This window comes from Tamandua tetradactyla, chromosome 10 (genome assembly GCF_023851605.1).
Source record: "Tamandua tetradactyla isolate mTamTet1 chromosome 10, mTamTet1.pri, whole genome shotgun sequence".
NCBI classification, from domain to species: Eukaryota; Metazoa; Chordata; class Mammalia; order Pilosa; family Myrmecophagidae; genus Tamandua; species Tamandua tetradactyla.
Window position 1 is genome coordinate 46,934,223 of NC_135336.1, and position 26,876 is coordinate 46,961,098.

Sequence of the window (26,876 nt, forward strand, 5' to 3'; positions counted from 1 at the left end):
AGGTAATGAAATAATAAACAAAGCCTGATATTTTAAAATAAGAAATACGGACACATACTTAAGAGGCTGTCTTTACCTCTGAAATATATTCAAGATGTATCTAGAAACATTTATTACAAACATTAATATTTCATTTTGTACTTATAGATTGGTGAAAATGCTATTATTTAAAATATTAAAAATGAAAAACATATTTATAAAACACAAAGGTAATATGTATTAAAAATCTAGAATTCTTAAAGAGAAGTTATTACCATCTTTTTTTTTTGCATGGACAGGCACCGGGAATCAAACCTGGGTCTCCAACATGGCAAACGAGAACTCTGCCACTGAGCCACTGTTGCCTGCCCTCTAACCATCTTTTTAATTATGAAAGTAGCTTATAGATCCATTTTGAAAACTCTAATCTTTCAGGAAAAAATATCATTAAATCAACTATTAAAGCTTAAATCAAATGAAAAATAGAGAAGATGTGCAATAAAAGTTTCAAGTATTAAAAGGCTAGTGCGGTTACTAAGGAGGCTATCATACAGTTGATGAGGAATGTTCCAAGCCACAGATTATTTCTGAAAATAGTTTCTTTGCTGCACAACTGACTAGGGTGTCTAATGAATTGTTCTTTTGATGATTATACAGTATTTGAATCTTTCCGATGTTTTAAAGCATTCACTTTTATACAGTAAAACTGTAACAGTCTTTGGTCCTATTTTCCCCTTTAGTATTACATGAAACTAGTCACTTTACAAAAAATTTGATTTATGTAAATATTCTTTCAATGAAACTGCTGGACTCAAACAAATCACTGCCTCATAGGCTGTTAGAGCAGTTGTCTCATCCAGTTTCTTTCCTCTAGAGACGGGGGCAAACAATGGAGTGATATAGGAAGGACACAGCTGTGACTGTCAGAATCAGACATCTTTTCCATAATTTTAAATTTTATTTACATATATGCTTTGACTAAGAAAGGATATAAACAACTTTGGTAAAAAATAATATAGAGAAAGATAAGATATATGAAAGATTAAAATGAGAACAGTGAACTGAAATCAGAAGCGAAGTAACAGGGAATGCATACCATGTATATTTTGTATCAGTCAGTCTCAACTTTGTACCTTTGCCTTCTAGCAGCCACCATAAGAGCGTGGGTGGAAGGTGGGAAGATATTACCAGTTACACGATTCTCAGTGTCTACAAGATAAAAACAAACCTATTTTCTGGAAAAACCTAGGGCTTCCTGATAAGTAATAATTAACTTTCTCATCCTTACAATGCAACATCCTTGTAATCAATATAACCACTCTGTAGGGCTGGTTTTATAACATCTTTTAGTGTAAAACATGCCAGCAAGGCCCAACGATGGTGCCAAGGCTTATGGCTTTCTGACCATCTGGAATGACACTAGAAGAGATTTCAGAGCATCTCAAGCTGTGTTCTCCGATACAACCACCACTAGCCACACATGGCTATTTGACTTAAAATTAAGTGTAATTGGGTGCATGGGTGGTTCAGTGGTAGAATGACCACCTTCCATGAAGGACACCCAGGTTCAATTCCTGGACCATGTACCACCCCCCACCCCCCAAAAAAGAGGAAAAATAATTAAGTGTAATTAAACAGTTCCTCAGTCTCCATAGCTGCATTTCAGGTGCTGGCTAGTTGTTGCTTAGTCTACGAATGATCTTCTATATTGATTCTCTCAGACAAATTGTAGACACAAATGGATCGCCCAGACATGCTCCTGATACATTGCTGATGACAGACATTCCATAATATAGGGCCATAGTAAGCCCTGCAGGCGCTGGGCTGCAGGATGACTGTCGTCCCACTTTGAATGCTGAGGAGCCAAACAAGGGCTAAAGCCTAAGTAGATAAACCCCTCACTCCTTAGTCCAGAACTGTAGTTATCTCCTAAACCTAATGCCTACTTTCCCAGAAGACAAAAACCCAGAAACAGGCCCATGAAAATTTGAGCCATAAAACATAACTTTCTGGTCTCCCTTCCAATAGCAGACTAAGTTAATTTGTTCTCCTAGATCATACAGTACAGTTTAATTAAATGTTAGAAATCCTTGAATAAAAAATTATTTCAGTTCTAGTAAGAATTAGTTCTGACCTTTTTAGTCAATGTACAGTATAAGAAAAATGTGTGACTATTTTCAAAACAAAACCCAGGGAAAATAAAAGCACCAATAATAGTTACCATGTGTTGACCAAAATACATGCAAAATACTAGTAAGCACTTTCCACATATTCCCAATTTAATCTTCAAAGCAACATGATGAAGCAGACATTATTAATGATATTTTCATATAGGGAAACTGAGACTGAGTTCAGAGCAAGTGGCTTGGTTTATTTCTTTCCATTAAGCAATGCAGTTTATGTTGTTTTTTTTTAATCAGTATCATTTACAAACCTATAAGTTACTTTCATCTTCTTCTAGAAAATATCCCTTCACAATTGAGAAGATATAAAATGGACATGCTTGAATTTAGAATTCTTTCCTTCCCTCTTTTTCTACCCTTAATTCAAAAAAATGTCGTCTGAAATACAGGTTGTGATGAAAAAGGAGCTGAAATACAAATAGAATCTGGGTAGCTGATACTAAACACCAATCATCAGTTCTTTAATAGCTGTATTAATGATATCCAGATATAATGACTGCTGTCTTCCAATTTAATTTTTAGTTTTTGAAAGGATGGTTTTTAAAATGTATTATAAGAATTCCCCACCCCCCAAATTAAAATTGGTGATTTTAGGTCTACCTGAATTATTTATAGTTTTAGTTTTATTTCCAATATCCATTTCTTACCTTTGGTCTCAGCATTAATAGCACAATCCCCAACAACTTGCCAGCCTCCTATGTAGCCTTCCCACCTAACCTGACACCCATCACCTGTGTATTTCTTCATGGAGAAATGAAGAAACAATGGAGCCAATTTCAAGTAGTTTTGTTTGTTTTTGTTTTCTTAGTCATCTTATGATCTTGTCACATGCATTCAGTTACATTCCAATTCAGATAGGGAAAAACAACGAATAAGTTCATGAATTGCAGTCTCTTATTCCCAATGTCTTTCTTTTTTGATTAACCTTGCAAGTTGTGAAATTCATGTAGCCCTCCACAAACTCTTAAATGCAAAGAAAACGATCCAAAGAGCGTAACTTACGTAAGCAGTGAATTCTTTAGTTCAAAATAATGAACTATTGGGAAATTATTGTTCACTATGTATATAACTGTTACTTGCTGCTATGGTTTTAAACTCAAAGAAATTTTTAGCAACAGTACCATGTATTCACTGTTCTTGGCCTTTTCCCTTGATATTTTATAAAGCCCTATGGAACAGAAAATGTGGTTTCTATTTACATTCCACTCCTCATACAAAACCCGTTTTGGGCTTTTCAATGATGACAGACTTTCTAACCTACCTAGCAAGATTATAAACCTACTAGCATCCAAAGCAACCACAAGGACATCATCTGTAATTCACTCATCACCTGGCCTTCACTTGTTCCGGTTAAAGGGGAAACAAACACTCATTGAGAAACTTCCAAAAAGTTTTGGGCTCTTCCTAATCTGCTGACTGTACCCATTTTGAAATTTCTATGTATAAGATCAGTACATCTCTAGAACTGCAATCTAAATTGCTCACTTTTATGAGAGTGACTTTATATGTTATTAGCCTCAAGAACAATGAAATTGATCAGGACATAAAGACAAGTATCTGTTCACTTTTTTACTTTTCAGAATATGAAGTTATATCCAGAGAAAATGGGTCATTCAGTGGGAAGAACAAGTCCATTCAAATTACAAATCAAACCTTCTCCACAGTAGAAAATCTAAAACCAGACACAAGGTAAGCCACCACTGATGCTATAACAGGTGAATTCTAAGAATACAAAAGTCATATACACAACAAAAGAATGAAATTGGATCATCCTCTCTATCTTTAAAGAGGGTCTAGTTGGCATTTCATTCTTTGGCTTTTGGTACACAGCACTAGATACCTTTGGGGTCATGCTTTGGTACCCAACAAATATGCAAGTCATTTGAGAGATAGGAGAGCCAACAGCAGTATAGCTGGGAACATTTTTTTTTTTTCAGTGAAGGCATTGATACTAAATATCAAACACTAAAATACCACAATTTAGAGAAGGTTAAGCCCCCGGACCAGAGACAACAGGAGTAGTAGGCATGATGTAAACTAGACTTGGCACTAATAGCACAAGAGAAAATGATTGGTATGTTGGAAACGGAATGGCAAGGAAAGGAAAAGCCACATGACACATGTAGGTAAAACATTTTTAATAGTTAATACTTAAAATAACTACATAAAAGCACCAGAACCAACAAACCTTTGCTCTGAAGACCTTTTATCATAGATAAAATGAGAATAGAATTATGACAATAGAGTTCTATATTTTTAGCGTTGTTTTGTAACAAATGCATTTTTCTGGGCATCGCTTACTATTACACATTAATACCAGTTCTTTTTCATATTGCTGTGCAATTCTGTGTTTCCTTTTAAAATATAATATCTCCAATTCACTTTATTATACTGAAAAGGTAAAAGAAAAAAAATGTGCCTTAGATGTTTCTAGAAATGCAGTAGGGAAGATTTAAAAGAAGGTTTAATTTTTGCGTGTGTAGGTTTCACTTTTTATACCTTTCCTCATCAACAATATGTATCAATTGAATTGAATCAGGTATTGATTATGACACTGAGGAGGGCCTATTTTGTCTCTGGCAGCAAAGACCCTCTTCTAAATCCTTTTTAAGAGAAAAGGAAATTTCTAATTCACTGTAGATGATTTGCTGTGTATAAACTTTTGTCCTATACTGCAGAAATTACATTTTTCCCCCAAGGATTTTTTCTGTAAGTTCTCTACTTTGAGCTCTAACATGGAAAATTTTGTAAGTGATAATTTTCTTACAAGATTTAACCTAGCCAAAATAAGCATATTGGTCAGTAAACACCTATTTCATGATCTTTTCTGTTTACTTAGCAAGATTGATAGGAAGAAAGCCTATTTATACCATCATATATTTTTAGGAAAGAGTAAAGGAGAAGGGTTCATATAATTTGGAATTTTTTCATAAGTGGATTTGGACTTACAGAACTTGGAAGTTTTTCCCCTTCAAATCCCTGCTTTTTATTGCACTTAAAATCGGGCTGTGTAGTACAATATATTCATTGAAGAGCATCCAATTTCTAGATGTTCATTCTGTTCCTTTTCTGATTCAGGCTGTCCTCAGAACTTTTCACAATGCACCTATTTGCTCATGAGTAGAATATGGAACACAGTTATCCCATTGATACTTTAAACCTGATTTGTGTGTAAAGGTTTTACATTTCCAATCCTCTAACATTAAGTGGCAACTGTGAGCCCAGTCGAATGCTTGGTGTTGTGACTACAACATGAAGAAGCATGGTGCCTGCCCTTGAGGAGCTGAAGTCTAGAGGCATAGGGCATTAGTAACCAATTATTCTACATAAAGTGATGAAAGCTTCCGCAGAAGTATGCAAAAGGGACTATGGAAGTCCAGAGTGGGTGACACTTGGTAAAGTCTGGGAAACTTAGGAAAAACTTCCTGGAGAAGGTGACACCTGGGCTGAGACTTGAAGGATGAGTAGGAAGGAGCTAGCCAGGTGTGGGAGGGGGAGAGTGTGAAAGAGGAAATAGTACTTATCACTGCAAGGCCTGAAATATCCTGGTGGGTAGTGAACAATAGGCTATTTTCACCGCATGAGTGGTAAAATGGCTATAGGAAGAGGACTCAAAGAAAGATGGGGCCAGGTTGCAGAAAGCCCTATATGCCAGATCTGGAAACTTTTGAGCAGGAGTTGGGGAGACTCTGAAGGGTAGTGATTGGGGAGTGTTTTGCTCTGATTTTCATTTTAGTTGAAACAAACCACTTTTGATACTAGAACTTATAATGAGCAACAGTTGCTGAATCTTTAATAAACATAATTAAAAAGAATCTTTTTCAATGCCTTAGCAAGGGTGCCATTTTGCCTGTGTCCTGAGTAAAGCAGGTGGCCTAAGCTGCATTTCGTTCTATAACCACAGGACCAACTGGTCATGGTTCACATCTAACTTCTAGTTGTAATTGTTTGGAGATTCATACTCTTTCTGAATTCACCTATACTGAAAGACAAACCTGTGATCCTCTTCCCTGCTTTCACGGTGTGTGTCTTGCTTCTCTCTCCTGTACTTTGTCAGTCAGTCTTCTTACAAGAATCCCTACAAACTATCCTTGCCTCAAGCCTAGCAAAGTCTAAAGGAAATGCTTTCTGGAATTGGATTTAGGAAAAAGCACTATTAACTCAAGCTTAGGGATCCCTAAAGTTAGAATCCAATACAAGTTTTACTGCGTGGCACTAACCTGGTGCTGTTCATTGTCTCTATTCCTTGCTAAAATGGCCCTAAAAATGACTTTGCTTATAACTAGCAGTATGTGGCTTATATAATGTTATTTTTAGGGTTTGGTATGGTTTAATAAACTTAATTTGAATACCAAGACTGTCTTCATATGATGACAACCAGAATTATATAATCCCTAACTAATGGGGATGCTTTAAAAGTTGTAAATTAGTAGTTTGAAAAGCATGGTCTCCAATTTAGGGAGAAATGCAATATATGGATATAAGCTGCTCTGCTTAAAATTACTTAGTACACAATATGTGAAGTTTTGCATAGCAAAGTAGTTCGTTAGATCCCTGTGCACAACGAACCTGTGTTAACAGAGGTATGTCAGAGATTAATTTATCTGTTTAATGGGTGTTTGGGTTTACTAAAGCTGCCAGAATGAAATATACCAGAAATGGATCAGCTGTTATAAAGGAGACACTAAGTTATAAGTTTACAGTTCTAAGGCCATAAAAATGTCTGGATTAAGGCATCCAGGGAAAGATAACTTGACTCTAAAGAAAGGGCTGGATCTGAATTTCCCCGTCACATGGGAAGGCACATGGCTGGCACCTGCTGGTCCATTTTTAACTTCTCTGGGTTTTGACTTGCTTGGTATCTCATATGAAGACACATGGCAACATCTGCTGGGCTCCTCTCCTGGCTTCTGGTTTCAAATGGCTCTTGCAGATACTGTGGGTCCTTCTAGCATTTTCTTCTGCATCTCCAAATGTCCATGTCTGTGTCAGCTCTGAAGGCTTTTCTCTCTCCATGAGCTCTCTCTTAAAGATTCCAGTAAACTAATTAAGAGCCACCTTGAATGGGCAGATTCACATCTCCATCTAATCAAAAAAGTCAAACCCACAACTGGTTGTGCCACATCTCCATGGAAACAACCTAATCAAGAGGTTCTACCCTACAATATTGGATCAGGATTAAAAGAACATGGCTGCCCCCACAGAATTTTATATAGGTTTAAAAGAACATGGCTTTTCTAGGGTACATAACAGTTTCAAACTAGCATAATTCGCAAAGATGTTTTGAGAGAAATTTGAAATTATGTGTTGAAGTCTCATAAATAAAACAACTTAATGTATTAGGGTAATATAAAGTAAAGTAGAACTGTTTCACTTAATTTTAGATTTCTTAACCTTAAAAGTCTCTAAGGAAAAAACCTAACACCCAAGAAACTACTGGGGGGCATTACAAGACAGTATTCGATAGTATACAGAATTTACACAGGGTTCTGTGATTTAGAAAAACAGAAGCTTCATGGAATACCTGGGACTAGAACTTGAGAGTAAAGAATAGGACAGAGAGGGGCAAGAAAAGGAAAAGCAACAGCAGTATTTTTTTTAAAAAATCAAATCCATGTGTATAATTTAGGTTGAAATACAAGCGGTTCTGAAAGTTACTAGTGACAGCAAGGTTGGTCACAGGCAGAATATTAAAATTACAAGTTTCCAAATTTAGGTCTGTTGAATTTTTTGATGCAGGCTTTTTCAAACTATCTTCTGCAGTTAAGCCAAAATGTCATTATATTTTATCTTTTCTGCCCCAGCCATGATCCAAGATTAATGCTAATAAAAGACACTATAAAATAAAGAGGAAGTACATATAGGATGCAGCCACCAGGTGGTTTTTATTAGCCAATTATAATTCTAGTCATATTTAAATGCTTGGGAAAAAGTGAATAAAAATTTATGATAAAATTAAATTTCCAAAATGGGCAAACTTTGAATTATAGCTGTTAAAATTCCCTCTTGCAGTTCTGGAATTCCCTATTTGAAAATGTGGACTATAATAACTTCTAGAAGAATTACTATAGCTGTGATCCAGTACTAGGAAAAAGATGTAAATAATTCACTTAAGTAGCATTTTCCATCACTTGATTTGAAATAGATGATAATTATGTCTAATCTTCACTCACCAACATGGGTGGAATAGAATTTGGTGTTAGAACATTTAACCCAGAAGAAGCAAGGCAGAGATTATAGATCTACAGATTTTTGGTAAAAAAAATTTCTAAATGTTCACATACTAGTCCAGAACCAAAGATGGCAGATTATGTTACTTTTTCCTTTTCACAGTTTATGCCAACCTTCTTCCTGTCCATTTTTATGATTTAACCAGATTTTTATCTACTCTGCAGAAGCTCAATAATAGCTCTCAGTGAGAGGCCTGCTGGCAGCTATTTTGCTGATGTGAGCTCTCAGCTCCATCCCTGGTGGCAGATGTTGGTGACCATAGAGAATGGAGCCCATGGCTGCTTTGGGAGCATGTGGGTGCAGCTCCAAAGGCAGCACAGGGGCTGCTCCTAACAACCTTGCCAGCAGCTGCAGTGGGCTGCAGTGATATATGTGCACAGGGTATTTGGGGCTGTTTGTGGGAAACCATTTTGATAAATCAGGAAAAATCTGTTAATAGAGTCAAACTGCTATTGTACAGCACCATCTTTCTTTAGAGGACCCCTTGCTCAATACGTCCCACCCCTAAGTTAAACCCCTAAGTTACCTCTAAAAGAAAAAGAAACTATAGAGATGTTGGTATCTAAGTTGAAATATTGCCTTTCTACTTATTGTTTTAACTTACTTATATTTTTGTTTGTTTTGCCCCCCTTTTTTTTTTTTTTACATGGATAGGCTCGGGGTCTCCAGCATGGCAGGCAAGAACTCTGCCACTGAGGCACTGTTGCCCTGTTTTAACTTATTTTTGCCACAGGTTTCTACATTAAAGCATTTAGAGAAATAGTAAGCTCATATAAATTTGCTCCTTTGGTAAACCAGGTTTCCCTCTGACCTGATTTTGAAACTTCTCAGAACTTCTGATAACTGGGACTTACCCTCTTGTATTTCTGAGTAATCTGCCTTTGTTTCTCTTCCCTTCTTTCCTGGCCCCTAACTTACAGCGCTTTCAGCGCACTGAATTCCTTCTCAAGCCTAAATACAATGAACTCTTTCATACTAAAATATAAATGAGAGGGACATACATTAGGAATATTTTAGTAGACATTGTTTTAATTACCTAGCCTGCTGAAGCAAATACCAAGATATGGTCAGGTTAAACATGGAAATTATTCACTAACAGTTTGAGGCTGTGAAAAAAAGTCCAAATCAAGGTATTACCAAAGGTGCTTTTTTCCTGGATGACTGTGGCATTCTGGGGCTGGCAAGGTACATAGCGGCATCTTCTGGTCCCACCAGAAGAATTACTATAGCTATGATCTAGTACTAGGAAATAGTAATTCCAGGTTCCATTGAATTTTTCAGCTTCTTCCCTGTGTCTATCTCTGAATTTCACTTCGCTTAAGAAGGACTCTAGTGGCAGGATTGAGACCCACTCAGTTAAGGTGTGGCCTTAACTGAAGTAACCTCATCCAAAGGTCCTGCTTACAATGGGTTCACATCCACGGGAATAGGTTAAATTTAAGAACATGTTTTTCTGGGGTACGCATAGCTTTTAACCATCACAGACATCAATTTTAAGCTAAAGGAAAGGTAAGATATCAAAAGGCAGTAAGTGGTAGGGGAAATACTCTGGGAGACATCAGCTGAAATCATACAGAGGTTGCCTTCTCTAACCACACCAAAGGCTAGCTCTGTCACTGCGATTTCTTTTAAGTTTTCCCCTTATAACTCATCATGAGAGGATGGGGAGAGAGAAGCATAACCTCTCTTGCCCCACTATTACCCAGGCACCCATCCTCTCTCTTTTGGCAATGTGTGGCTCTCATGGAACTAAAAGAATAAGAGACTCTGCTACCAGGAGTAAACCAAGTTGTTTGCAAAGACCACTGATTAATTGTATTTATGTCAACAGAGGAACTGATAAAAGTATATGTCTTAAACAATTAAGTCTTGCATCATGGCTTGTAAAGGACAAGAAGCATGAATGCACTAGTTGATCACTATGGTTTCTCCCATTTCAAAAATGATATAATCCTTTGATATGCACAGAATCAGTGGGAGAAGTGGAACTGAAAATAATAACCAAAACCTAGGTCAGTCCCACAGCAAGTAGAATTGTCTAGTAAACTTGTTTTTAAAAAAATCTGTTTGTAGTCTGCAATTTTTCAGATAAATTGTTTTTTTAGCATATACTTTGGTAAAACATTGATGGACTGGTCCTTTAGATGAACTGGTTGGCCATATGGATGGATACTCCAAATCACTGTATACTAAAAAAGCCCTCTAATCCCACTCTACTCTTCCAATGAGCACGTGTCTCTCCTCACTTGGTTGAAAAATTTAAGATTCCATTGCATTTGCCAGACTTAAATACGGTCTAGCAATTTCCTATGGAAAATGCGGTCTGTCTGGTAATTAAATCAAATTCACTTCATCTGCTCAAGTACTTTTATTGTCCTCTGTGGTTTGAGAAGTTTTGGTAAAGCAATTCTTCCTCTAAGACTGAAATCTACTAAATCTGGCAGCAAAGGCATCTTGGGACTATTGTTTATGTTGTTTAATAAAATGTTGGCACTGAAAGTTAGCTGGAACAGAGGCAGCAACTTGTTATGAACTGTAAATCTGGCTGAATGAAGTAGACATGTGAAATAGCCATTATGCCCTTTCATAGTGTTTTTGTGAAATTCTGGTCCTTGCAGATTTTGTATTAACTTACTAACATCTCTTCTCATTGGCATTGTAGAAAGGAATAAAATAAGATACCAAAGCATCAGGCATTTTATTTTGTTTTATTGTAGGCAGGGGCAGCAGGAGGACAATCTCTTCCTTGTTACAGAAGAAATTAAGTTGATTGCTCAGTGTAACAGCTTTTCATCAGCTTTTTTTCAGCAAAAAGCACATTACTCCACTAGTCCATGAAGACAGTAGTTCTTCTTTTCATATCACTACATATTTTTTTTATGATTTTTTACTTTGAATTCTTTGGAAAAGGTAGAAGAAAGACATGATAGCTCTATAGAATAAGAGTACAGCCCAGCTCCAGAATCCCTTTGTCCCCCACAAAAATGAGGATACAAGAAATGTCTCCAAGGACATAATGGGCTGGTAGTTTAGGATCCCTCCTTCCTGCTGCATACATGCTCCTTTCTTTTCTGCCCCAATTTAGGCTCATTTTGTCCTCTAAGAATCCCCTAACTCTGCTCTCATGGCCTTTATTTGTATTCTCAAGTCTGCACAGTCTCGGAAATACTTACATACCCATAATTGCTTACTGTCACCCTGCAGTGTCCTTGGAGACAGCTTACCCAAACTGAATATCCCTTTCCCGCTTCCAGTTGCCCTTCCCTTCTTTTCTTATCTGTCTTCTGGTCACTCCCCCACCCCAACTGAAACCCTCCTAAACCGGGGTCAAATGTTTTAAGACTAAGTAAAATCAGCTGGTCAAATAATTCAAACCAACGAACATCTATAGGGTGGCCTTTCTGTATAAAAAGCAGTTTGCTTGAGGTTTATGAGGCTTTTGTTACGAGTGAAAAATAGCTTTTTAACCCAATAGGGAGTATTTAACCAAGAAGTTAATCAAATAATGGAAACTGTAATTTAGCTCTATATTATGGGCGAAAATGGAGGAAAAGATTATAGAGCAGAACAAGGGAAACAGAGAGGGAAACAGGTAGCAGAAAGAAGTATCTGCTTTAACCAGTTATGAAGGCTATCATCACCTCTCCCACCTTTGAAGAGATCAGTCTGAGGATATCCTGAAAGCTTGGGGGTTCCCTGTCCCTGAGTTTTGTTCAAGAACCACAGATCCCACTTTTCAAAAGCCTATTTTTTTTTAACTTTTCTACCAATTGATATATTTTTAAACCCATACTGATATTAACAGTTAATCTCAAACTATTGAACTTTACCCTCTACTTCATTATCCCACTCTTTAGGGATAATGCTTTGGACCTTCTAGATTCTTCAATGAAATCTTACAGAGCTATTTTTTTTCCTTAGCTTATACGACAGTTTTGATGACAGGCAGAAAGATTTACCTGCTAAATTTTCAATCTTACCAATAAATCATTGGCTATGCCTTTTATAACCACAGTAGTAGAAGAGCTCTACCTCTGCCTTGAGTGTCCTATAGCAGTGTTTGTCCGATTTTGCAATACTTTGCAAAGGCACTTGAAAAAAATTTCTCTGTATTTAATCTTGTACTAGCTAATAATTACAATCACTTACTATGTCAGGCACCTTGCTTTTATGTACATTGTCATCTCACAAAAACTTCAGATTCTTTTATACCCATATGAGGATATTAGTAATAGTACCCTCACAGATGCCATTATTATCCTTGTTTTATATATGAGGAAACTGAGGCTGAAAGGGTAACTTACCTTAAAGTCATGCATAAAATTTTGAATGCAGCTGTGAATCCACATCTTTCTGGAACCCACTTTTTTCTCCATGGCACCATACTATCTCCTGACTGGGATATACTGGAGGATCATTTTAGTTGGGATCCACAACCTACCCCAGCAAAGCCAGGTCTGCCATTTTCCCCCTTCTCTTCCATGTCATCCATTTATACTGCAGTGGCTGTTTGGGCAATATTTTATACTTGTGAATATAGGCGTATGAAGCTCGGAAACAGTTAGCCCTAAGGCCTTGTCTATAACACTGGTGCCTAATCTCATATGCTTCCCAAAATAAACTCAACTTTTCTACACTACAGTCTTTTATCTCTACAGTAGTTAAGTTCTGAGGTTAAATGCCAGATGATTGTTTTGATGTAGTAGGTCTTAAGAAGGCTTTCTCATCTTTGCCAGAAATACATGGACATGTTTTAAAAACACAAATAATACTAAAGAGCTGTTTCTTCCTATTCCTATGTTCTGTTTCCCAGAGGCACCCATTTTCAATTATTTTAGCTATTTTCCTAACTAAATCCATTATTTCCAAATGACTTCTCAAAGTGGTCAAATACTCAAGTCATCCATTTCATGCATTTATTTATTTATGGCAACATCTCTCCTGGAATCCTTCATCATCCTTTGTCTCTCATGTTGGATCCCCTTATTCCTGTATCCTGACTTCTTTGCTTACTCCCTTGTTCTGTGGCATTTCTTAAGAAATACATCTTGAGGAAAAGTTATGGAAGATAGCATTTTTGATTCTCTATGAAAATGTCCTTCTACTGTATACCTAAGTGATCATTTAGCTGGGACATAGAATTTTAAGATATAAATGATTCCTCAGACTTTTCAAGGCATTGCTCCATTGTTAACTTCCAGTGGTACTGCTGAAAAGTCAATTGTCAATCTGATCCTGGGTCTTTTGAATGAAAACTGCAATTTTTTTCTCAGAAGTGTTTAGGATCTTGTGTCCATCCCTAGTACTCTGACACTTTACAAATAGTGTGCGCTGACTAGTCTTTTCTATTTTTTTTTTCCTTTTATATTGCTGGAAACATGGAAGGCTCTTTCAGTCTGTAAACTCATGTCCTTTACTTCTAGGAAAGTTATATAATTTCTGGGATATCTTTCTACCTTCTTTTTCCCTTACACTCTCTTCTGGAATTCCTATTACCGTATTTTATTGCATTCCTTAGAATAATTTTCAAGTTTTATTTTTCATCTTTTTAACTTTGTCTTCCAATCTTCTATTTAAATTTTATTTATGCTGTATTTTTATTTCTAAGAAGTCTCTCTTGTTCTGAACTTTTAAAATAGCATGCTATCCTTATTTGATTGGAACACTCAATATTTTCTGAGACACTAGTCCTTTAGCCCTGTCATGGTATATAGACTGCGCTTCTTGAGAAGTTTTACTATCAAAATTATTTTCTGTTTATATAGGGTTAAATAGCCCCCAAAATGTGCCTTTTAAGTTCCCATGCCATTAATTAAACTTAATTCAAAAATTTTTCAAAACCTGTTAAGTATCACAAAATGCTGGCAAGAGACAGAAAAAGCAGCTCCTGAATATATGTGGCCATGCTGCAAAGGAGCTAAAGTATAAAGAACAGAAACAAAAAAGATGTGGACATGATTCCAGCAACCAGACTTGGCCAAAGCACCAACCTGTGGCAATGGCCCGGAATATGGAATCCATTGCCCACTTCAGTCAAAGTAGTTCAGATTCTTCTTCCAGTTTCAGTTACCAGTTTTTGTTGTTGTTTGCCTTGTGTGTGGTTATTTTTCGTTCTGTCTTGTATATGTGATTTGTTTGTTTTAGGCCATCAGGACTCTCAGCCCATGTATATGTGATTTATTTAAATGAGGGACAGATGTTTTTATATCAAGCATTCCCTTATGACAATGATAATGACCCTTTGTATCCATTTTGTTTATAAAATGCTTCAATTTGTATCATCACATTAAAAACCCTATGAAGTAGGAAGAGCACATTTCAATCACCATTTTACAAAGAACTTATTTAGAAAAGTTTAGAAAAGCAAAGACTAATAATAGTACAATGGCTAAGAGCCTCATTATTCTTAACTGTAAATCAGAATACCTAACTCATGAGGTTTCTGTGTTTATTACTTTATATATGCAGAAATCATCAGCGCAGTGCCTGATGCATGTAGTAAGAACTCAAGAAATGGCTGCCACTCAACCTACTAGAATCTGTCATATTTTATTAAATTCTGTACGTGTTTTAAGGCAATGCCTTGGTAATAAAAAAACTGACCCCTTAAGCCCCAAACTTCTGCTTTCATTACTGCTCACATGGTACCTTCTGTACCAAACTGAGACTTGTCATCCTTCTATTTCTCTTATTTATAAAACATTGGTCTTTTGTGTGTTCAAAATCCCTATTGAATTACAAACTTCTCAAAGAAGGAAATTAACTTCGCAAAGCCTTGTATGATTTGAAACTCAGACAATACTAGGCTGACTCATGTTGGTTTTGCAAAGTTATTTAGCTGCTAAGTCTGTGGCTAACAGGAACTCCCAGTTTAAGGCAAATGGCAAATTGCTTTACTGTCCGAATTTCTCAAAATGATTTGCTCTGCTTAAGTATTTTAAGTAAGGTTTGTCAAATACTATACAGCAACTTTAATTAAGGACAGAATCAAATATAGCTATAAGTCCAAGGGATCTGGGCCTTTAATATTACTTTTTTAATCATAAAGGGTTAAGCGCCTAACCCATATTAATCTTGGTTACAGAGGGAGAGAAAAGTCTCAACTTTGGTGCCCATACGTGTCATTAGGCAACACTCTCTATCATATTTTCTGTTCTGAAGACATTATGACTTCCTGTGACCCACAGGAGACCTGAGTTCCAGGAAATAAGTCCTTGATAAGAAACATTTTTATGGGCATCTGTTCCCATAGCTGTATCTAGAAGTTCTCAAATTTCAATAAGCACAGGACTCACTTAGGGAGCTTATTTTTTTTCTCTCCTCAAGCTTCTGCTAGAACACACGGTACCATTTTCTGGCATTATGATTTCAAAACAGAATCAACAGGGATTTCAGTATAAGGGAATGTTGATCCCTAACCTCAAAAATGTGTTAATTTCTTTTGTTTCCTCCTATACAGTTATGAATTTCAGGTGAAACCCAAAAATCCACTTGGTGAAGGCCCAGTCAGCAACACGGTGGCATTCAGTACTGAATCAGGTAATCACATCAATAGTCATTCCCAACAAAGATGCAAAGGGTCAAAATGAAGCAATGGTTTACATAGGGAGCTTTTGTGAAACCTAGCTAAACACTATGTGTACGTAAGAGTTTACTTTATTTCTAAAATCCTCCATGAAAAAATACAAACTGAGGAAGATATCCTTAGGGAAATACCATGTATGTCTAACTTTTTTTTCTGACTTCAGTTAAAACAAACAAAACAAAAGGCATAATCTACACCAAAATATCTAGTGTATAGATATTCCTTTGTATGTCTAGAATCAAAGTATCAGGCATGCTAAGCCACAGTACATCCAAACAGTGAATTCATTTGATAGACTTCTGATGCTAGGCAGTAGTGAAATTTTGTAATTTGACCTTCCAAGCTCCAATTCCTTAATGAGACCCATCTGTACACACAGCATTTTTACTTGCATAATTTTTACACCAACTGCAATATATGGCATCCTGGTGATTTTACCACCAAGAGTTTTTGTATGAAAAAGAGGAAACTTCTGAAATCAAAGTAAAGGCTGGAACAGCGATAGACTCTTATTTCAATCATTGTACCAGATGCAACTGAGTATCTGGTGGAGAAGAGATTCTTCAATTGGGAATGATTTCCAAAACAAACTTTCAAAATCAGTCTTTAGCAAGAGTGTACCCTTTTGCAATTAAAATTTTTTAACTGTAAGCACCCATTTTCTCCAACTTGCCACTGGACCATTGGGAGTTACTGACCTAATAACCTCTGACTGCGTATGTGTTATTTTTCCTCAGCGGACCCAAGAGTGAGCGAGCCAGTTTCTGGTAAGTACTTTACCTTAATGGGAACAAAACTATGTGTCTTTCTAAACTGATTCAAACAAGCAGCTATGACAAAACTTTAGTTAGGATTTCACTTTTCTCCATTTAGTCTTCTTAAAACATCAATCAGATATAAACATTTGCTTAAAACATTCAATAATTGAGAACCTATGATGTTCTGGGACAAATTAAAACCTGCCCTCATTTAGGTACCAGGCCAGCTCAAATTTTCTGTTTAATAATTAAATCTATAACACCCTCATTCAAATTTTTAATAGACACATTCAAGCAGCTGTTCAACTTTTATAATATACAAAAACACATATTTGCTCTAAAAGAATACTGTCTACATCTAGCACTGCAGAGGCTATTAAATATCTAAACATACTGCTCTGAGATTTATCCCATTATCAATAGGAATTTAATTTGAGATTTACTTGTTTTAAACCTTTATAATATTTTTGGATGCAGTATCTAGCTATGGAAAAAACCTCAGTACTAGCAAGTTGACAGTGAACTTTGTGAACTGTCTCTTTACAGTTTTTGGAATAGTGCTTCAGTATTTAAGAGTCCCATGTGTTTTCCTTACACAGCTGGAAGAGATGCCATCTGGACTGAAAGACCTTTTAACTCAGATTCTTACTCAGAATGTAAGGGCAAACAGTATGTTAAAAGGACATGGTATAAAAAATTTGTAGGAGTACAGTTATGCAACTCCCTCAGATACAAGATTTATCTGAGCGACTCCCTCACAGGTAAGCAGGCTTTCTAGCTCTGTTCTGAGCCTTTCCCTTTAGGGGTATGTTTTGCAGCATTTTATAACTTGGCTTTTCCTAGGAAGAATAGCAGGCATTAAGGTGTGATATAAATACAAGTAATTTCCTCTTGTATAAGAGAACACTTAGACTAGAAAACAAGGACTTGAGACATGTCATTAAAAGGTAAATAATTAAAATGCAATGTAAAACAGTGACATCATAATAAACTTGAATGAATAGGTACTACCAATACATTCAAGTTCAATTTTGTCGTGGCCATCCAAGATAAAAAACCTACTGATAATAACAATCATGGAAGGAGTATGTCATGTTTTAGATTTTAGATCTGCCAAAGACAAGATCAAAATGTAAACACTGGGCCAAATGGGCTACAACTTCTTCCTCCAAACCCAGTGGGTTATAATTTACTTTTCTATATTCACACAGTAAAAAATTTTAACCAAAAAAACCAAACATGGTTTGTACCCATACAGAAAAGTAGACATTTGCTCAGGTCAACAAATATTTATTATCTACTTTGTTCCCAGACACTATTCTAGATGCTGGGGATAAGCAGCAAACGAGACACATTTCTGCTTTCATGCAGCTTACTATCTGGAGAAAAGACAAAGTATATAAAGAATTTCATGCAGGTGCTTTGGAGAGTATTTTAGAAGGGTGAGAGAATGGCTGAATAAGGACTGGAAGCTCTTTTAGCTAGAATTAAGGTTAGGGAAGGGGCCTCTTTAAAGGAAACAGTTGTTTCCAGAAGAAACCAACCACACAAAGATCGAGGAAAAGTAGTGGGAAGGTAACAGTGGAAAGGTCTGAGGCAGAACACATTTGGCCAGTTCCACTAGTATGGTTGAGGCTTTGTAAAGGGAACATAAGTGAGGAAAGTTGGGTGGCAGGCAGGGGTTCTGAAATCAAGGTAAAGATGTTTGGTTTTATTCTAAATATAATGGGGTACTGCTGGAGAGATTTGCAGAGGGAAGTAACATATGACTTGGATTTTTAAAAGTTCACAAATCCCTAGGACAGAAAGAGAAGGTAGAGTATAGAGTGAAAACAGGGACAACGGCTGGGAGATTATTCCAGCAGTTCAAGCAGCAGACATTGGTGGCTTAAGCTATGGGTGATAGGGACTAGGGTGAAAAAAAGTACAAGTACAGGAAAGACTGATTATTTAAGATTATTTGAGAGCTGTCAAATATCAAAGAAAGTAACACTTCATTATCCATTTAACTTTTTGTTCAGGAAAATTTTACAACATAGGCGATCAGAGAGGCCATGGAGAAGATCACTGCCAGTTTGTGGACTCATTTTTAGATGGACGCACAGGACAGCAACTCACTTCTGATCAGTTACCCACAAAAGAAGGTATGTTTTCTGATCTTCCTCATAAGCAAAAGGGTTTTGCAGATAAACACAGGAAGAAATGAAGCTGAGGAAACAAATCAACTTGAAAATAATTCTATGGTGCTCATTATCTGGCTAGAAAAAAATAAGACTTTAACATAACTTTGCTCCCACTCTTTGGAATCAAAGGAAATTAGAGATACATATGTAAATGCATTCTACTTAAAAGAAAAGCTGAATTTTTTTTTAAAAAAAAAGCTGTAAAAGAGCAATGTTTCCCAAACTACAATCATTCATGTATCACCTTTATAGGTTTAGCCATACTAAGCATAGCCTGCCTTTTTATTTGCTTAAAAATTTTTAAAGATTTTATTACTATCATAAATGGCAAAAGCAGTATTATTTGCTTTATAAATAACTGGTATAAATCAACAGAATTAAAATAGACCAATTCTGAGAAATGAGCTCTATAACTTGCTAAAGATGCATTAGCACCAAGCTGTGTAGTGAGAATGGAGAAGATTGAAAGTTAATTTATTTAACCCTTGTCCAGGCAGTGCAGTAGAGGGTGAATTAAGAATCCGTATTATTCATAAATCACCAAGAGGTTTTTAAAATATTTTAAATTATTTGATAACAGATTGTTCAGCAATACTAACCATACTAAAAGATTACTCAGTACCTGTGAGCCCATTAATGGACAACTGAAACTGCTGCCTTGCAAATTCTGTATATATCCAAAACATTTCATTCACAATGAAATTTTTAACTGTTTAGTGTTGGGTCCCTTCTTTTGTATTCCTAATATTTTAGTACTTCACCTTTACTCAGGCCAGTTCTTCATAGATGACCACTAGTCCTTAGGAGCAGAAAGAACACACTAACTTACATAGAGAGCTATACTGTGGTCTATGTGTGATCAATGACACTCAAAAAATAAAACAAACAAAAATCTCTTTGACTCCTACCCCTTTTAGCTACTCCTCTCAGACATGACCAATCATCTCATCCTAACTTAGTAAGGCAAATATCAATAGTTTTTTCATGTGCCTCTGATTCTAGCCAGCCATTGCTACTTCAGGAAAGATACCAAGGCCTCTATTGTTATCTCTGTTTTCTAAATACCTTCTTTCACCCAGAGTCACCATTAGCCATTCAATGATATACTTTAATCTATGAACAGTGAGGGCAAAATTATAATACAGACATATTTAAATTAAATTATTTTCCCTCTCAGGCTATTTCAGAGCAGTTCGCCAGGAACCTGTCCAGTTTGGAGAAATAGGTGGCCACACCCAAATCAATTATGTCCAGTGGTATGAATGTGGGACCACAATACCTGGGAAATGGTAGATGCTGCAACCATGCTGAAAAGTGCCTTCAATTTTATCCTGGCGAAAAAAATTGGAAACACTATGGTATTTGCAACGTTCATTTAAAGCTGTTTTGTTTACTATGTATAAAAGTTTAAAATCTAATTAATAGCAATATTAGATATGTTTATTATTAGAAAAAAGATTGCTGAGGATATTTATCATGTTTTACAAAGTCATTTTAAGAAAACAAGATTTTGACATTAACAAAATAACATTTTTGGGGAAGCTGGCTCCCTAGTCATGGTATTTTAAGAGATCATTTGTATATTATTTATCACACTGTTGTAATGATGTTTTGAGATACTTTTATGACAAAATTAACATCAGAAAACTTTAATATACTTTTAAAAGAATTTACTTTATGCGTACTCTTCCTACTGATAGAGTTAATTCCGTAAATCTCTACTTACTTTAACTTATTGGATAAGATTACCCGCAGCTCATATATCTGGGAGAAAAAGAGGCCCTAATATTCACATTTACTCATACTTCAAATTTTTTTAGCATTGGTTGAATAGCTTTCCTGAGAAGTCTAAATGTTCATACATTTTTCTAAATGTTTGCAAATTACTGATAAGACTGTTTGAATAAGTAAATTCATTTCAGCTGAAAACGATACTGAGAATCGGTTTCAAAAGGTACATTTTGTTCTTTCTCTACCTATAAATATATGTTGCAATGTATGGATGGACTTTGTTTAACTATCCCTTTAAACAATTCTTTTCATCTTGTTTTTAATAATTCTGATCATGTTGTATGCAGAGACTGAATGTGAAGTCTGAACACAAAAACATAATGCATGATAAGTTCCCTACTTTTTTGAGGATATTTACTATATATTTATACTTAAGACCTTTATGAATGAATGTATCAGAGAATGTTTTTGTAATGCTGTTCAACTCAAGCTGTAATGAACACCTGACTCATTTTTGTTAAAAAATGGTATTGTTTTCCTTCACTTGGGGAGATGGGAATGCTGCAGTGTTGCCCTCAGTTTGAAAGGACCTTTATTGTGCTTCGCTTTCAACATGCCTCAGTTTTATCAATGCTATCATCATTTTGTATTTTTCAAACAATTATAAATTTTGCAATAAAGAGAGGTAGTTTTTCTTTTTTTAAGACTGAGTTCTTTATTTATAAATGGCTCACAGTATATAACTGTGTAAGAAGGAAAGTCGCATAGTTATTCTGGATCTACCAAAACTCTATCTTTTAAATCTGTACTACTGTGTTTATATCTTAAACTAGACTTTCATCCTGAAGTCTGTTTTAAAGTTTGATTTTTTTTTTCTGAGCTAATGATTGTCAAATAATTTTTTTTCAGGAACAGGAAAAAAAATCAGCAGTGAGTTTCTCTGAATAGAAAATTGTAAGTTAAAATTAAATGTTTATACTTCATTTTACAGACCACGAGGCAAAAAAGATTCCTGAAAAACATGACTATTTTTTTTGTTCTCATTTATATTTTGAATGTTAATGACTAAATTACAAGAGCACTAATGGGTTCAATCATCTTTATTAGCCTATCAGTGTTACATTTTGTACATAATATCTAGTTGTCGTCTTAAAGGGATATACTTTAGTACATCATGTTAATAGTAAAAAGCCATGTAAGACGGCTAAACCTCAACCTAACATTTTAATATCCTCTGAACAAGGCAGGCTAGAAAGTGAATCACTTTACACACATTTAAGAGTAGTGTCCCAAAATAAAATAACTAGGAAGCTGCTACAATTTAAAGCAGGGGAGGAAAAAGAATTTATCTTGGTCTTTTTTCATGTTCTAGCAAATTATACTTTCATTTAACAGAAACAATGATATTGATATAAAAAAATTTCTGCTTTTTAAATTTCTTTTCAATACAAATTAAAATAAAATAGTAGTATTGGAGTCTTTTGGGAGGCAAATAGCTAGCAGCTACATTCATCAGTGTAGCTGAATCTCCTTATCGATAACCAGGTCCAGGCTGGGTATAGCCCTGACCAAAAGGAGGACGGTTACGTGCATAAGGGTTAGGCCCACTTGGAGGAGGGGTCATGGTACTTCCAGGAGGTGGAGTAAAACCTGGTCTTGGTTGATAGGCCCCAGGTTGGCTTGGAGCCATTCCAGGTTGTGAAGTAGGGGCCACAGTGTAATTAGTAGGCTGAGAAGTTTGGGTGGTATAAGTTGGAGGATAACTGCTCGCCTGATACTGCTGTGGTGGTTGAGCAGGCAGTTGCTGAGGCTGACCAGAAAAGGCAGGAGCCTGTGCCTGGGAAGTTGGTTGCTGACCATATCCCTGGAACTGCTGTGGTTGCTGGGGTCCAGTCTGTTGACTATAGCCTGCTGAAAAGGCAAAATAAATAACTTACATATCTTAATTTTCTCTTGTTCCAAGTTTTTCAGAGAATTTTGTCATGGACAAAACTGATGAGAAGTCTAAGAAACCTGTTCTGTAGTATTTAGTAACAAGCAGAGTAGCAGATTTTATCAAGACCAAATCAGTCTCAAAAAGGCAAATTCTAGACAATTTAAACCCTCTAATTTTAAATTACACATTTCTTCATTACAACTGACTCTAAACTAAATAATCCCTCAAAGTGACCTAGCATAATCTTTAGTACAGAGTTAGATGCTCAAATGATAAATGCATGAGTTAGTATATTTTCTAAGAAGCCCAAAAATGCAAAAGCTGAATAGTCATTAATCTGGTTTTGAGGGGAAGCCTATTTAACACCAGTCCAAATAAGAACACATTGCAGAGTGAATATTTTTAAATAACACAATGATACTTAAATATATCTTATTGTGCTAATGAGGTGCTTTAAGTTTATTCATATATTCATACTCCATTATAAACAATAAGCCATTTAAGAATATAATACTAAGTACCCATTCTCACAGTCCTCAATCATTCATTTCTTTTAATTTGTCTGATGCTTTTGCTTTTACAATTAAAAATTTTGACTTAGCAGTGATAGCATAACACACAAAAAGCACATCATATTGCTCCACAAAATCAACATCTATATTCATCATTTACTAGGATATAATTTTTTTAAAAAGTCTGCTTCACTGAACACTTTTATCTCTAGTATGAAACACACCTGCAGCTACTTGCAATGAAACCTCTCCATTGACTGGAATCCTGTCAGCATTAAACACCAGATACATAAGAAAATTATTAAAATGTGTACAACCCTGCATTTAAAAAAAAAGGATTGAATGAATTTGAGTATATTCTGAACTCACCTTGAACCTGGGTTCAAAATTTACTCATGAAAGAAACTTTTTTGACATAGTCCATGAACAAAACTGTAAAAGGTCACAAAGGGAAGTAGCAAACCAACAGTGTCAAAGATGGTCCAGTGCTACAACCACCACTTACAGTCTCCAACCAGAGTATTTAGTTGACTATTTCCATATCTCCCAATCAAATTGAAGTTAATGGGACTAGTGGGATCAGAAATAAAAAGATAATTTCAAAAGAACTAAAATTTACTCATAGTGAAGACCCTGACTGAAATTATCAAGACCAAGCTTAATTTTTAATAAATAAATCAATATCCAAAGCACTTTGCTTGTTGTAACATCTAAATACTGAACTGAAATCAATTTGATAAAATCCTGAATGTCATACAACTGTTTACACTTCACAAAAAAAATTTTAACTTAAAAGTAAAAATTAGATTTTTTTGGGAAATAGGATTCAATTTTCATACTGCAAATGTCTATTCAAATTAAGACTGTGAAAACAAAATGCTGCCTTTTTCTCCTGGTAATTGAACTTTAAACTGGCTTTTTAAAAATTGAGTCTAGAAGCAACCAGATCCTTAATTATTGCTCAGAAGAGAGAGAGAGAAACACTTAAGTGGCCAAAGATACCAATTCATTTGCAAGCTACTAGTCTTTTGGTCACAATGTGGTAATGCTTTTATTACATGTATAGGCAGGCTTCCTTCTAATACCACCCCCTCCCCTAAAAAACAAAATAAGTTACTTTGGTAAAGAATATCAGAAATTGCAAGAAATGGAAATTCTGTGGTTTATGTGAAGAAATGAACTGTCTGGGACAGTTATGGTCCACAGAGCGTAAACTATTTACTATCTAGCCCTTTATGGAAAACGTCTGCCAACTTTTTCCATAGAAATATGCTATGGAAAGTTCTACAAAGTCAGGACATCTGGGTTGTGGCCTAACTTTCCCCACTAAAAGGCTGGGTGTTCTTGGATGTGTTAAAACCTTTTTAAATCCTAATTGTCTATTAAATGAAGGGGATGGGACAAGATCAACATTCACAACCCTGGCTCCATAACACCCAGCCCTAATTAAATGCAACAAAACCTCTAGGAGTGAAGTCCAGGCATCTGTGAATTTCAAAAAGCTCTCCAGGTGATTCTGAAGCATTATGTGGGTTGAAAATTTTTGGATATGGCAATGACTAGAGCCTTTCAACTATGATATTCTATTATTTCTACAAATCATATAGTTAACACTGATTTCTTATTGTAAAGGACTGCATCCAACAAATATCTTTTCTTCCTAATATCATAATCCAAGGTTAAGTTCATTTCACCTATTTACACAAAGACTTTAACAGCTACAGGTTACCACAATCCTAATAAAATTCTATATGTTAAAATGTATCAAACACCAATTAATGACAGACTTGTTTAGGGGCTAGTTCAGAAGTAGCGACCTTTGTTCTGTAAACAGCCAGAAAGTAAGTATTTTAGGATTTGCAAGTCACATGGTCTCTGGCTGCAACTACTCAACTCTACCATTCAGTGCCAAAGCAGCCATAGAAAATATAGAAACAGTTGGGCATGGATGTGTTTCAACAAAATTGTATTCATGAGAACGGCAGCAGGCCAGCTGTAGCTCTAGTTTTCTGACCTCTACTCTAGTTGATACTATGAAACGCCACAAAGTAGAAGTCAGACAAGATTGAACTTCTATAAGCAAATTATTTTTAATTATGGTTGAAATTTTGATACTTAAATTTTTGGCTGGAAAACAAGAGTTGGATACATCTCTCCTTCTCTCTCTCTAATAAATGTAAAATTATGTGAGTTATAACCATGATGCTCAAAAGCTATATTATTAAGGAGATTTATTATATTTCACTATGGATACTCTTCAGGGGAAAGATGATAAAACAAAATACCCACAGCATCTATTTTTAAAAGTAGAAAGGGAAAAAAACAAACAACCTAACCGTAGTATTCTCTCAATATTGTCTGAATTACATGTTACACAATTCTATTTGGGGGGTAACTTTGTTATTAATACATACTTAAGCAAGATTAAAAACCGTATGTAGCTTAATTTTGTTTTTATTTAATTAGATCACCTTTCCACATATGAGGGAACTATTATTATTTCTACAAGTATTAAGAGGACCCTGGGATTATGTATTACATATAAATGGGGAAAAAATTTTGTCCTTTTTTTTTGATGGCAGTTCTAAGTCACTTATGAGGTAATCTGATCACACTTAAGAGATAAGTTTTGTATTAAAAACTTTTTTATACTCTAAGTTATTGGAGAATCATCTATTAGGATTATAAATGTGTGTTTTTTTTTTTTTTTTTTGCATGGGCAGGCACCGGGAATTGAACCCGGGTCTCTGGGCATGGCAGGCGAGAACTCTGCCCGCTGAGCCACAGCGGCCTATCCAGGATTATAAATGTTTTACTTTCCCAGTGGAAAACTGAAATGTTGGTTTACAATAAAATATTTACAAACTAAATTTAAAAATAAAATTTCCACCAATAAATAAATACTTAATACCTACTCTGAGAATGTATTTCAAATCCTAAATTTTAGAGGAAGAGCTTACAGTTTAATAAATATAGCAACAGCTCAAAAACCACTAGCCAAGTTCCTTATGAAACTTGCTCACCTGAGTACTGAATACCATACTGTTGTGGTGGCTGAGGGGGAGCCTGTGGCTGCTGAGCACCATAGCCAGCCTGTTGTTGGTACTGTTGGTACATCTGACCTATAATAGAAAATACAAGGGAAAAAGGCAGGTTAAATTTGGCAGAGAGAAATTTTTAAAAGCATACTTATATTCTCTCCCCATTCAACACACACACAATAAGAAAAACTATACAAGAATGTGTTCTGTTCCTCTTTAAACACCATGAAGATCAGAAGAAAGAAAATTTGAGAGCGTAATTTCCTGCTGCGGCTATTTCAAAGAACTTCAACTGGGAGTGAACACAAGACTATTTACATGATATAAAAAAAGGTTACCTCTTCATAAACTCCAAAAAAACCCAAATGTTTTCAAACCCAACTGCTAGCAGATAAGCACTGAATAAGTCTATGTTCTATAAAAATCAGGTGAGTAGAAAGCAATAAATAAAAATCTGGGACAAGGGACAAATACCATTGACAGCTCCTAAATCTTTCCCAAAGCACTGTATTTGTCATGTTACCATGTGTATGGACCCTTTAGTAACAAGGACTACACGATAACCTTTAGTCCTAGTCTCTAAAAAAACTTTTGGAATAGTCTGGTTTTCAGCGAACATCATCTGAATATCCTAGCCAATCATGTGGAATTTGATAAAGCCTAACTGGTCCCTCACTGCACTTTTACACCAGAAATAGACCTACTTAACAATGGACATGGGTTCTCGGAAATGGGAG

The 26,876-nt window shown here is 35.7% G+C and overlaps 2 protein-coding genes across 36 annotated transcripts in view; one reads left to right on the plus strand and one right to left on the minus strand.

Annotated features, from left to right (window-relative positions):
• ABI3BP (ABI family member 3 binding protein) overlaps positions 1–21,354 on the plus strand; it is a 245,285-nt gene extending 223,931 nt beyond the window's left edge. For all 32 annotated transcript variants that reach the window (XM_077118544.1, XM_077118546.1, XM_077118548.1 and 29 more), the window contains 6 exons: positions 3,743–3,851; positions 15,853–15,932; positions 16,716–16,745; positions 17,336–17,497; positions 18,758–18,880; positions 20,097–21,354. In XM_077118544.1, coding sequence (XP_076974659.1) covers positions 3,743–3,851; positions 15,853–15,932; positions 16,716–16,745; positions 17,336–17,497; positions 18,758–18,880; positions 20,097–20,212 — 620 coding nt within the window. In that variant the 3' untranslated portion in view covers positions 20,213–21,354. The remainder of the gene's footprint in view (positions 1–3,742; positions 3,852–15,852; positions 15,933–16,715; positions 16,746–17,335; positions 17,498–18,757; positions 18,881–20,096) is intronic.
• Positions 21,355–21,735: 381 nt separating this feature from the next.
• Positions 21,736–26,876, minus strand: part of LOC143648466 (protein TFG) — a 31,338-nt gene continuing 26,197 nt past the window's right edge. For 2 of the 4 annotated variants that reach the window (XM_077118583.1, XM_077118580.1), the window contains exons 7-8: positions 26,122–26,220; positions 21,736–22,558 (exon numbers count right to left, since the gene is read on the minus strand). In XM_077118583.1, coding sequence (XP_076974698.1) covers positions 22,182–22,558; positions 26,122–26,220 — 476 coding nt within the window. In that variant the 3' untranslated portion in view covers positions 21,736–22,181. Of the gene's footprint in view, positions 22,562–26,121; positions 26,221–26,876 lie in introns of all 4 variants that reach the window. The other 2 variants (XM_077118581.1, XM_077118579.1) reach the window with 1 other exon arrangement.